At 51.5% G+C, this 12,630-nt stretch overlaps 1 protein-coding gene across 3 annotated transcripts; it reads left to right on the top strand.

Moving 5' to 3' along the window:
- Positions 1–1,161: 1,161 nt before the first annotated feature.
- MYORG (myogenesis regulating glycosidase (putative)) lies at positions 1,162–9,330 on the top strand. Of its 3 annotated transcripts, none has more exons than XM_066256887.1 (2): positions 1,162–1,234; positions 5,559–9,330. In XM_066256887.1, the coding sequence occupies exon 2, from the start codon at positions 5,632–5,634 to the stop codon at positions 7,771–7,773; it is 2,142 nt and encodes a 713-aa protein (XP_066112984.1). In that variant the 5' UTR covers positions 1,162–1,234; positions 5,559–5,631; the 3' UTR covers positions 7,774–9,330. The 3 variants fall into 3 exon arrangements, with proteins under 3 accessions (XP_066112984.1, XP_066112983.1, XP_066112981.1); XM_066256886.1 differs by lacking the exon at positions 1,162–1,234 and adding an exon at positions 1,310–1,477; XM_066256884.1 differs by lacking the exon at positions 1,162–1,234 and adding an exon at positions 1,311–1,473.
- The last annotated feature ends 3,300 nt before the right edge of the window (positions 9,331–12,630 follow it).

The raw sequence follows: 12,630 nt of genomic DNA on the forward strand, positions 1-12,630 counted from the left end.
TCTTTCAGAAAGATCTAGTGGTGAGGAACCAGTCACCCAGGCCTCCGCCAGGCCCCCAAAACTGAGACGAAGTTCCTCAAAGTCAACCTGCCTTGAGCCCTCCCCATACCCATCATCACAGTACATCCCTTAGGTGGCCCTGAGTGCCTGACACATAAAAGTAGCACTATATCCACCTGATGTCTTCCTTTTCTCTACCCAGAGACCAAACTAATGGGTCCACCTTGCCACACAGGGAGGATCCTCCAGTTAACATTTCTTCACTATCTTCCAGACCTAGATGTTCCCCACCCCAGCATCTCAGCAGACCCATAATCCTCCATTTTTCAGTCAGAGCCCTGTCCCTATACCCAAAGCTCTTGATCTCTACTCCCAGAGTCTCCATCACAGCCCCCCAAAAGCCTATGTTCAGACACCTTGCTGCCCTCTCCCACCCAAGTCAAGGGGTCCAAAAACAATTTTGGAGAGTTTCATGACCAATAAATTTCACATTACAAAACAAGGCCCTCCTTGTGTTTGTGTCCCTCGGGGAGCAAGGGGTGGCGTGTTCTGGAATCTCTGGGATCTTCAGTATTTTTTCACCCTGCTCATCCCCAGAGCAGGGTTATGGCGGGGCACGCCCACTTCCTCACAGCACAGGAATTTCCAATGGCTGTCACTAGGAGGCAAGACCTGGGAGTGTGGGGGACTCACGCTGCAAAATACCCAGGGGAAGCCAGTCTTCTAGGTCGTTGGCCTCAGGGTGCTGCTGGTCTGGACTGGTGGGAACTAACAACTTGGGCCTCCCTGCTATTGAAACCAAGATCCCTCCATGGGGTCCTTGATTGAAACCGCCCTATATTGAGCCGCTGATATTTTCCCGGTATTCCACTACCATTTCTCCATATGGGAAACTTTTTTTTTCCATATGTGAGATCATATACCAAGACGGCCTCCAACTGCCAAATGTGAGGGAAAGGAATCCGAAGGGCCATCCCTGCCGCTTACCCTCGCAGCTCTCTTCTTCTCCTACACAGACCAGATTTAGCTTGGAGATGCAAGAATCCTAACATTCTACAGCTGCTCCTTCCTCCAAAACTACATTTCCCAGCAGGCCTGGAGAAGAGCCCCGCCTACAAGCGGGTAAGCAACGCCCCAGCGGGGGCAGGCCTGTAAGCAGGAGCGGAGCCAGGAGGCACCTGACTTGCGGCTGGCCTGAGATGCCCGGAGGTGGGCACAGGGCAGTAAAAAGAAGGTGGGAGCCAAGAGGCGGGGCCTCAAGTCCGCGTGACAATGTGGGAGAAGTGGGGCACCAGGGGCGGAGCTGGCCTCGGGGGCTCTGAGCGAGACCAAGAGACCTGGGCGTGGCCAGAGGGCGGGTCTCAGCTGTCCCCAACTAGGCAGCGCTGTGCGCTGCGCTGTGGCAACTCCGCTCCCGCTAGCGTGAAGATCTGCAGGACCCTATTTTCACCCCCCTCTTCTGGGTTCACTGCCGTAAGTCCAAGGGGAGGGCTTTGGAGAGTTTCTAAGGGAGCACACTTTCTTAACTTTCGCTCCTACCGCTGAGTGGATGGGGAGAGCCTGGACACCTGAGTCGCTGTGGTTTCCAGTGGGAGACAGGCCCCTTGACCTCAGTCTGTCCCTTTGGACTTTGCAGTTGTTGGGTGGGTCACTGGGGGTGGGTGCGGAGTATCCCAAGCTGTAGGCGCAGTCACTCGATTCCCCCGGATCCCGCCGCTGAGCAAGGAAATGGGCCGGATCGAATTGCCTTTGACATTTCTACACATTCCCCTGGGAACTGTGTTCGACAAACGACTCAGCTTGAAATGGCCTCCCCTCAATTGGGCCGGTCCGGGCCCTCCCCCTCATACCCGACTAGGGGCTGGCAGCCAAGATTGAGGTTGAGTGTCAAGTGGGGAGAGGTTTGGCTAGGGCCGACCCCACCTGCCAATATTAGCCTGTATGGTCTGATAGTGGAGACAGATTACAAGAGTCTGTGGAGCCGCCACTATTAATACTAGAACCAGTTTTCTTCCCCCACAGCCCTGGTACCAAATGCTATTACAATTGCCCCCTTCCCACCTTCAAGAATCCTTCCTGGAGCAAGCAGCAGCGCCAGACCTTGGGAAAACAGGCCTCACCATGCCCACACCCACTTGATGGAAGCCTGTCCCAGACTCTTGACCACAAAGCTCCTTTCCTCTGCTGCATTCAGACAGCTTGCCAGACCATTATTTCCAGTCTCCTAAAACTTAGGCTGTGGAGAGTTAAGTGGCTTTTTGGATTCAGGCAACCTTGGTACTCCAAACAAGTTTCTTTTTCTAATAGGGCCACTCTTTCCTCATCGTACAGTGGGCACTATAGCTATGCCTCCTTTTCTGCATTATTGTTAGGGGGTGCTGTGGTGGGATTTGGGAGACCGGCACAGGGCCTGCATGGAGTGGGTACTTAGGCCTTGTGGGCTCCTGTCCTTCATCAAAGAAACTTGGAATCCTAGAAAGTTAAAATTCTCAGAAATTGTTACAAACATCTGAGATAGGTTACCTTGGTGGCCTCTCCATGCCTCCAGGGGTCATGTGATGGTCTGATTTAATATGAAAGTTTTGAGAATAAGGAGGTCTTATTCGGCTATGGACTTTCCCCCTTATTTCTTTAGTGCCTAGAATGGGGCCTTGGCAGAGGCAGATTTAATGGCAGGCGCACCAGGCGCGCGCCCTGGGCCCCAACTTCTGAAGGGCCCTACAAAACCCCAACTTTACACTTTTTTCTAATGACATCAAATTTGGTTTCATATGTGCAATTTTAACATTAATGGTACATAATAATTTTTATTTATTTAAAAATATGGTTAACATGTATTTTTATTTTCCCTGTCTTTTTTTATTTTATTTATTTATTTATTCATTTTAGAGAGGAGAGGGGGAGAGAGAGAGAGAGAGAGAGAGAGAGGAGAGACAGAGAGAGAGAAGGGGGGAGGAGCTGGAAGTATCAACTCCCTTGACCAGGCAAGCCCAGGGTTTCGAACCGGCGACCTCAGCATTTCCAGGTCAACGCTTTATCCACTGCGCCACCACAGGTCAGGCTCTCTCTCTCTTTTTTTAAGGGGCCCAATATTTTCTTCTGCGCTGAGGGCCTCAACCAATTTTAATCTATCTCTGGGCCTTGGTTGTCTTGAATGAATGAATATAAATGTATAGCAACTCTGGCCTGGACCACCTAAGACCGCCTTTGGGTCCTGTTTAGCTTAAGGACATAAGCTAAAGGCTACTGCCTGCGTCTCTCAGGAGAACTTTCTAACCTATACGTGCAGGAAAAGGAGTCCATACTGGGTTGGGGAGTCTGAAAGCTAAGTTATATGGGCTAAGAGGAAGGAAGGAAGAAGTTGTTCCAGACCAGCCAGAACTGACCGGTTTAGATAATAGGTGGGCAGAAAGCACAAAGAAAGAGGAACTGAGATAGCACCTTGGGGAGGGGGTCAGTCAGTGTGAGGGATCTGGGATCAAAATTCTGGTCTCCACCTGGCATTCTTGATAGTTTCTTTATGGGAGAATTGGGGGAGATAAAGATCATGAACAGTTCTAGCATCTCCTGGGGAGATGTGGAGGACTCAGAAACAGACACTGGCATCTGGGAGGAGACTAATTACTGTTTGCCAGCCTCCCTCTCTCCTTCCCCCTAGCTGGCGCAGCTGGCTGGCTGGCAGTGTGTATATGTCTGTGTATGCACCTGGCTAGGGGTATTTCTTTGTTGGACTCTGCCCTGGGCTAAATCAGGAAGGGTCAGTGGCCTTGAGCAGCAGATTACAACACACACCTCCCCCTAGTCTATGCTTCACTGAAGTTATATCTGGACGTTTGGCATACAGTGTGTATATGTATGTAGTATGTGGGGGGGGGGTCTGATCCCTGAAGAACTGGTGGGTTGGAGAGAAACATTGGTCCAAGGTGGATGGGTGGAATCTCCTAAAGTGGGTAGCTTGAAGGATTTAGGTTGGGGAAGAAATTAGCTTGGTAGTCATAGGATAGGCCTGCCTAGAAAGGGAGATGAGGCTATGTCATGCCTTGTGCTTCAACTGCAGAGCTTATGCTTCTGAACTTTCATCATGGGGACCATGAGAAGCTCTCTAAACTAGGAAGAGATGTGATCTGAAAGTTCTTTAGAAGGATAACTATGGTTGCTATAAGCAGAGGCATTGGGGAAAGGAAGCTGGGGGCAGGGATGTCTATAGGGAAAGTGTTGCAGTTTTATAGGGGAGAAAAGACAGTGTCCAAAACTAAGGCAAAGGCAGCAGGACAGTGGGTGAGTGGCAGAAACAAAGTCAGGTGGTAGCTGGCCCACAGATGCACTGCTGGGAGCAGAGGAAGGTGAGCAGGAAAATGGACTTAGTGAACAATGGCTGACAGCAGGGTGGAATTTGAGGACAAAGATGGGAAGATCTGAAAAGCCACCACAGCCTCCAAACCAGACTCCTGAACCCAGCCCTAATATCTGAACCCAACCCTGCCTCCCTCCAAACCAAGCCCTAAAACTGATCTAATCTCTGGATTTAATCTGGCTTCTGATTAAATTCCATGCCTAAACTATTCCTCCTTCCTCTCCCTTCTCCCCTTCTGGGGATAAGAGAAGTCATCCTACTGCCCTATTAAGATCTCAAGGAGCTAAATGAATTATGCCCTCTCCCCCACCATGGCCATATCTCTGGGAAACCAGGTCCTCTCTAGATCCTTCCCCTTCTCTTCAGCTTGAACTGCTCCCATGTGTGATCCCAAGAGTTCTGACATTCTGTGATCTGGACAGCTCCCTGACCCTGTCTGGCTTTGTTTCTCCCCTACAGAAGTGGGATGCATGCCATCTGCCCCCTTCCATTCAGAGCCCTAATTTCAGCAAGCATTAGGGTCCTTAAGAAAGGGCGAATAAATGCCTGACCAGGTGGTGGCGCAATGGATAGAGCATCGGACTGGGATGTGGAGGACCCAGGTTCAAGACCCCGAGGTCGCCAGCTTGAGCGCGGGCTCATCTGGTTTGAGCAAGGCTCACCAGCTTGAGCCCAAGGTTGCTGGCTCGAGCAAGGGGTCACTCAGTCTGCTGTAGCCCCCTGGTCAAGGCACACATGAGAGATCAATCAATGAACAACTAAGGAACCGCAACAAAGAATTGATGTTTTTCATCTCTCTCCCTTCCTGTCTGTCTGTCCCTGTCTGTCCCTCTCTGTCTCTGCCACACAAAAAAAGAGGGGTGTGTGTGAATAAACACAACCAGATTGTCACCCTGGCCAGATAGCTCGGTTGGTTAGAGAACCATCCCAAAGACAGAGGTTGCTGGTTCTATCCCGAGTCAGAGCACATTCAGGAGCAGATGTTCCTGTCTCTCCTGCTCTCTCCCTTCCTCTCTCTAAAATCAATAAAATAAACATTAAAATAAAGGTACACAGATTGTCCTGGTAAGTCTCACCTTTGCCATTTCTCAAACCCTTATGTCCCAGAATACACCTTCCCAAAGTATACAGTTCTTTTTTGCTGCAGCAAATGGAAATACTATGTAATGAGAAGGTCAGTTCCGCCTCTCTCTTCCCCTTCCAGACTCTGGCAGGCCAGGTTCAGATGGGCTTTATCAGGTGGCCCCAGTGCCCGCTCCTTCCTTAACTGAGGGCTGATGCCTTCAATTCCGGAGAAGAGCCAGGCCTACCCCCGCCGACGCCCTGGGCCTGACACAGGACGTCAGAGCCCCGAGGCTCTCTCAGCCACAGCCATGTACACCTTCCTGCCTGACAACTTCTCGCCTGTCAAACCTAAGCCATCAAAAGAACTGAAGCCCCTGCTTGGCTCCGTGGTGCTGGGGCTGCTGCTGGTGTTGGCCGCAGTGGTGGCTTGGTGCTACTACAGCGCCTCTCTACGCAAGGCAGAACGTCTGCGCGCGGAGCTGCTTGACCTCAACCTTGGCGGCTTCTCCATCCGCAACCAGAAGGGCGAGCAGGTCTTCCGTCTCGCCTTCCGCTCCGGAGCACTGGACCTCGACTCCTGCAGCCGCGATGGCGCCCTGCTGGGCTGCTCTCGCACAGCGGATGGACGCCCGCTACACTTCTTCATCCAGACTGTGCGACCCAAGGACACAGTCATGTGCTATCGCGTGCGCTGGGAGGAGGCGGCGCCGGGGCGTGCAGTGGAGCATGCCATGTTCCTGGGAGACGCAGCGGCACACTGGTATGGCGGCGCTGAGATGAGGACCCAGCATTGGCCTATCCGGCTGGAAGGCCAGCAGGAGCCGCAGCCTTTCGTCACTAGCGACGTCTACTCCTCCGACGCAGCATTTGGAGGCATCCTTGAACGTTACTGGCTGTCCTCACGCGCGGCTGCCATCAAGGTCAACGACTCAGTGCCCTTCCACCTGGGCTGGAACGCCACTGAGCGCTCACTGCGGCTGCAGGCACGCTACAACGACACTCCCTACAAGCCACCAGCGGGCCGCGCCGATGCTCCGGAGCTCAGCTACCGTGTGTGCGTTGGCTCAGATGTCACCTCCATCCACAAGTACATGGTAAGGCGCTATTTCAACAAGCCGTCGAGGGTGCCAGCACCGGAGACCTTCCGGGACCCTATCTGGTCCACGTGGGTGATGTATGGGCGCGCAGTGGACCAGGACAAGGTGCAGAGTTTTGCCCAGCAGATCCGCCAGCACCGCTTCAACAGCAGCCACCTGGAAATAGATGACATGTACACACCTGCTTATGGTGACTTCCACTTCGACGAGGTCAAGTTCCCCAACGCCAGTGACATGTTCCGCCGCCTGCGCGAAGCTGGATTTCAAGTTACGCTCTGGGTACACCCATTCGTCAACTACAATTCATCATCTTTTGGCGAGGGCGTGGAGCGAGAGCTGTTTGTTCGTGAACCCACAGGCCGGCTGCCAGCGCTAGTGCGCTGGTGGAATGGAATCGGCGCCGTGCTGGACTTCACGCATCCAGAGGCCCGTGACTGGTTCCAGGGTCACCTGCGGCGGCTGCGCTCACGCTATGAGGTGGCCTCCTTCAAGTTCGACGCGGGCGAGGTCAGCTATTTGCCGCGAGACTTTAGCACCTACAGGTCGCTGCCAGACCCCAGCATATGGAGTCGGCGTTACACCGAGATGGCCCTTCCCTTCTTCTCACTGGCTGAGGTCCGCGTGGGCTACCAGTCACAGAATATTTCATGCTTCTTTCGCCTGGTGGACCGTGACTCAGTGTGGGGCTACGACCTGGGGCTGCGCTCGCTCATCCCCGCCGTGCTCACTGTCAGCATGCTGGGATACCCATTCATCCTGCCAGATATGGTGGGTGGCAACGTGGTGCCTGAGCGCACATCAGGCGGCGGCAACGTGCCTGAGCGCGAGCTCTATGTGCGGTGGCTGGAGGTGGCAGCTTTCATGCCCGCTATGCAATTTTCAGTCCCACCCTGGCAATACGACGCTGAAGTGGTGGCCATCGCGCACAAGTTCGCAGCACTAAGGGCTTCACTCGTGGCACCGCTATTACTTGAGCTGGCCGGTGAGGTCACCGACACTGGCGACCCCATCGTGCGCCCCCTCTGGTGGATCGCACCCGGCGATGAGACAGCGCACCGCATTGACTCGCAGTTCCTCATAGGGGACACACTGCTCGTGGCACCAGTACTGGAGCCTGGCAAGCAGGAACGTGATGTCTACCTGCCCGCGGGCAAGTGGCGTAGTTATAAGGGTGAACTTTTTGATAAGACGCCAGTGCTTCTCACCGACTATCCTGTCGACCTGGACGAGGTAGCCTACTTCATCTGGGCATCCTGACCCAGCCCAAGACCCGGGAACCCCACAGCTCTAATCGAAGTCTTTATGCAGGCCTTTTATCCTCCATCTCAACCACACTGTGTATCCGCCAAGAAGTCCCCACCTCTGTATCACTAAGAAGTGGGTGCTGAGATGAAAATGCTGTGCCCAGCTCCTGTAGCACCAGGGGAGGAGGCACTGAAGCAATCTTCCACTGGTATGCAAAATCCTAAGAATCCCCTTTTCTCCACACTCACTCCAGTCTGTAAAACCTTTTCCCTGGAGTGGAGGTGAGTGAGCTCAGAGGGAAAAGGTCAGTTTTTGTTATACATGATTGGGTTTTTAAAGCACAAAGAGAAACCTCACCCTACATTCTGGCCTGAGTGACCATCTTGTCCTTCTGAAGTGGGGACTTGGTCCTCTTTAAGGTCCCAAAATAGTTCCCTGCTACACTTAAATAAGTACATTCTTGGAGATGGAAGCCAGGCCCTGAGTTCCCAACACCGATTTGAACTGTGGCTGACCTGGTCCTACCCCAGCTGGTGAGAAGGGATTGGGGTACTTGGCCAACTGACAAGGAGGCAGGAGATCCCCTCCCAGAAGACAAGAGGACTTGATTCAGCACGAGGCCATCATCATTGTCTCTCATTTGTAAAGAAACTCCTAACACTGCACTAACCCATCTGTGTATACATGTGCTTAGCCCTGGGCCAGGGCACTACCTAATGGACAAAGACTTGCAAGACCATGCAGGCTAGACTTGGTGTCTTAACCCAAGAACCTGTGTGTGTGTGTTTGTGAGAGAGAGAGAGGCAGCATGTGTCCCTGGAACTACAAAATGAACACCCTTGAGAATATATAAGCCGGGGGGGGGGGGGGAGAAGCAGGGTGCAAATTTAAGGCTTTTATTGTTGAATTGGCCTCCTGCCAGGTGATATGCCTGGGACTCTGGTAGGAAATAAACAGCCCCTTCAAGATTCCTCAACTGCATCACTCTCTGCACACGTGGAAGGGGTATGGCCTAAAAGTGAACAGTATTTTTATTCTGGTGGTGGTGTGCTTCAGCACATGAGCTACACATGAAGACCTCTGTCTGCAGATACACAGGGTGAGGTATTCCATTTCAGCCATTTTCCCTTTTAAAGAAGGACAATCTCAGCAAGAGCAAGTTTTTCTGACTGCAGTTGAGTCTGGAGAAGAAGTGCCTTGCCGGAGTGGGGAGGTGGGAAACAGAGAAGGGCTCCCCTCCTTCCACGCTTGGACAGCGGAACCAGTCCCTCCGCCCTGAGAGAATGCATCCCACCTTTTTACCTCCTCTACTTTCTCAGTCTGAAGAATACCTAATGAAAGTTTAAGGGCACTCACAGATGCCCATCTCCAGTGCTGATTCTGCCACTCATCAACAAGATGTGTAACCTTGAGTGAACTGCTTAACTTCCTTGAGTCTCATTTTCCTCATACGTTAAATGGTGATAATAATGCCTACCTCTCAGGTTATTGTGGGAAATATAAGCACAGATGTATGTAAAGTGCCTGGCACAAGTAGGTGCTCAATAAAAAATAGCTGTTATAATACTATTTCTTGTTTTCTTGCTTAAAAACCACAAGGATTTTCCCAGGCCCCAGCTCCCAGTTCAACTGGCTTCCTCTGGGCCTGCATGTGACATCCTTTTCCCAAACCTCACATAGCACCCATTGAGGTCTGAGTTTGTAATCCAAAACACACTGTGGTCCAGGAAAAAGGCATGAGAAGAGCTATTTGAAGGTTGGAAGACAGGATTCCAGTGTCTCCAGGAGATGGAAAGTAAGTGGAATTAGCTTCCCTCTCCTTTTTTTTTGGGGGGGGGACAGACAGGGAGGGAGAAAGAAGGATGAGAAGCATCAACTTGTTGTAGCACTTTAGTTATTCATTGATTGCTTTCTCATATGTGCCTTGACCGGGGGAGGGGAGGCTTCAGCTTAGCCAGTGACCCCTTGCTCAAGCCAGCAACCTTGGACTTCAAGCCAGTGAGCTTGAGCAACAAGCCAGTGACCTTTGGGCTCAAGCCAGTGACCGTGGGGTCATGAATATGATCCCACGCTCAAGCCAGTAACCTCAGGGTTTTGAACCTGGGTCTTCAGCATCCCAGGTTAATGCTCTATCCACTGCACCATCACCTGGTCAGGCTCCCTCTCCTTTCTGTCAAGAACATACATCAGTCAGTACTCAGTGATGAGCCTCCCAGGGCCCTTGTGCTATGGAGTAATTATAGACTCAGGCTGGGTTCTGGAAGGTTCCCTAAATGGCTGGAGAGCTTGACTATGGCTTGAATGGCCCTCCAGGTTTCTATGCAACTGAGCCCAGTATACCCAACTTCTCAAGCCTTGGTTTCTTCATCTTAAAAAGGGAATTTCTAGGATTCATTGAGATGTGTCTGTAAAGCACTTATATAAAAATTGTCCTACCAATTCATAAAAAAAGGATCAAAAAAAAGTGCTGCCTAGAACCCGTGCTGTCCAATGTGGTAGCCACTAGCCACATGCAATTTCTTAAATTTAATCTTAAAATTAAGCAAAATTTAAAAATTTATTTGGGCATATTAGCCACATGTCAAGTGTTCAAAAGCCATGTGTGACTAGTGGCTAACATATTGGGCAGAGCAGATTATAGAACAGTTCCATAGTTGCAGAAAGTTCTATGAGAGTCCAGGACCAAGCTGTGTGCTGAGATGGAATAGGGAAGGATAAAGTAATCTGTCAGGCCTAAGTAATCTGGCAGGGAGAAGGAAGAGTACCCTTCAACAGGGCACTGAAGGCAGGCAGCAGTATTTTACAGCCTAGGTGGCGAGGAACCCACCATGCCCACTGAGTGCTCACTGCGTGTCGGGGCAGAGCCAAAGGGAATAGTGTTCTTTTCTGAACAAATTCTAGCAAACTGGCCTTTGGCTCATGATCTGGTTTCTAGTCTGGCTTCTGCATTGGCCCGGTTATTCACAAAAGCACAGATGAACAAACGGAAGCACTAAGAGAGGAAGGCATTGGCCTGAAGTCACCCAGGAGATTAGTAACCAACATTGAATGGAACCTGGTGTTCTGCATCCAGATGCCTAGGACCTCCCACCCAGCATTCACCCACCTGCCAACAGCATGGCCCAGCCCTGACTTGTATTACCTTCAAGGATGGGGAGCCAGCTAAAATGTGTGTCTTTGAAGTTGCCACCCAGCCTGACCTGTGGTGGCGCAGTGGATAAAGCGTCGACCTGGAAATGCTGAGGTCGCCGGTTCGAAACCCTGGGCTTGCCTGGTCAAGGCACATATGGGAGTTGATGCTTCCAGCTCCTCCCCTCCTTCTCTCTCTCTGTCTCTCCTCTCTCTCTCTCTCTCTGTCTCCCCCTCTCCTCTCTAAAATGAATAAATAAAAAAAAATAATAATAAAAAAAAGAAACCTTGGGCTTGCCTGGTCAAGGCACATATGGGAGTTGATGCTTCCTGCTCCTCCCCCTTATCTCTCTCTCTCTCTCTCTCTCTCTCTCTCTCTCACTCCTCTCTCTCTAAAAATCAATAAAAAAAAAATTTTAAAAAAGAAGTTGCCACCCAGTTGGCCTGATTCTAGGCCAAGAAGTGTTTCCCCTTTCCTCACTGACACGAGAGAGAGAGAGAGAGAGAGAGAGAGAGAGAGAGAGAGATTCAAGAAGTTAGAGTGGGGGTGGGAGCTAGAATGTCAAAACTGTGGGAAAGAGCTGAGTGTTGGAGACTGGAGGAAGGGAGGGAACAAGGCTGGCTGGAAGCTACCTCTACCCTTATTTCCCATAATGCCAGGAACTCTGACCCCTTACAGCCCCTTTCAACCACCCAATCCCTGCCAACACCTCTTGTGCATTTAAAATTTATCTCTCTCAGCCCTGGCCAGTTGGCTCAGTGGTAGAGCGTCGGCCTGGCGTGCAGGAGTCCCGGGTTTGATTCCCGGCCAGGGCACACAAGAGAAGCACCCATCTGCTTCTCCACTCCTCCCCCTCTCCTTCCTCTCTGTCTCTCTCTTCCCCTCCTGCAGCCACGGCTCCATTGGAGCAAAGTTGGCCCCGGTACTGAGGATGGCTCTGTGGCCTCTGCCTCAGGCACTAGAATGGCTCTGGTTGCGGCAGAGTGAAGCCCCAAGATGGGCAGAGCATCGCCCCCTGGTGGGCGTGCCTGGTGGATCCGGTGGGGCGCATGCGGGAGTCTGTCTGACTGCCTCCCCATTTCTAACTTCAGAGAAATACAAAAAAGAAAAAATAAAATAAATAAAATTTATCTCTCTCTTTCTGCACATTTGGATTGAGGTGGAGACTGCCCCTCCTCCATGGAGATTTCAGCAGCCTTGTAATGGCCAGAATTCACATTAGTCTCCCTTTTACCCCTGGCTGTGGGGGGTTGGGGCGCTGGGCTGATATGAAGAAATGGGAACTCCCTTCTCCAGAGGTAATGGGGAGGGACTGAGTAGCCACTGCAGGAAAGCTAGGACTGGAGACTAATAGCATCATTCTGTGCACTGTGTGCACCCTGACACCCTGACAGTCTACCTCAATTTTCCTTCCAATACCATACGAATCAGCTGAACCCTGGCCAAGCGCTTTCTCTAAGACCGAGATGTAGATTTTCTGGAAAGATCTTTGCCCTTGTTCTCCCAGATTTGGGTAAAGTGTCTCACCCTGACTGGCTCTAGAGCAAGCCTTCTGCTGATTCCTCCCACTGAGCTTTCTGGTCCCTTCTCCCTTCCTCAAGCCCAAGGCCAATGTTGACCTTTCCACCCCCCTGGTCACTATGCCACGTCAAACTTCATCAGTTCCAGCCTGGATCATGGCAGTGGCCTCCTCTTTCTGCTCTTTGACCTTTCAATCCAATCCACATAGCATCCAAGGA

This window comes from Saccopteryx bilineata, chromosome 2, assembly GCF_036850765.1.
Source record: "Saccopteryx bilineata isolate mSacBil1 chromosome 2, mSacBil1_pri_phased_curated, whole genome shotgun sequence".
NCBI classification, from domain to species: Eukaryota; Metazoa; Chordata; class Mammalia; order Chiroptera; family Emballonuridae; genus Saccopteryx; species Saccopteryx bilineata.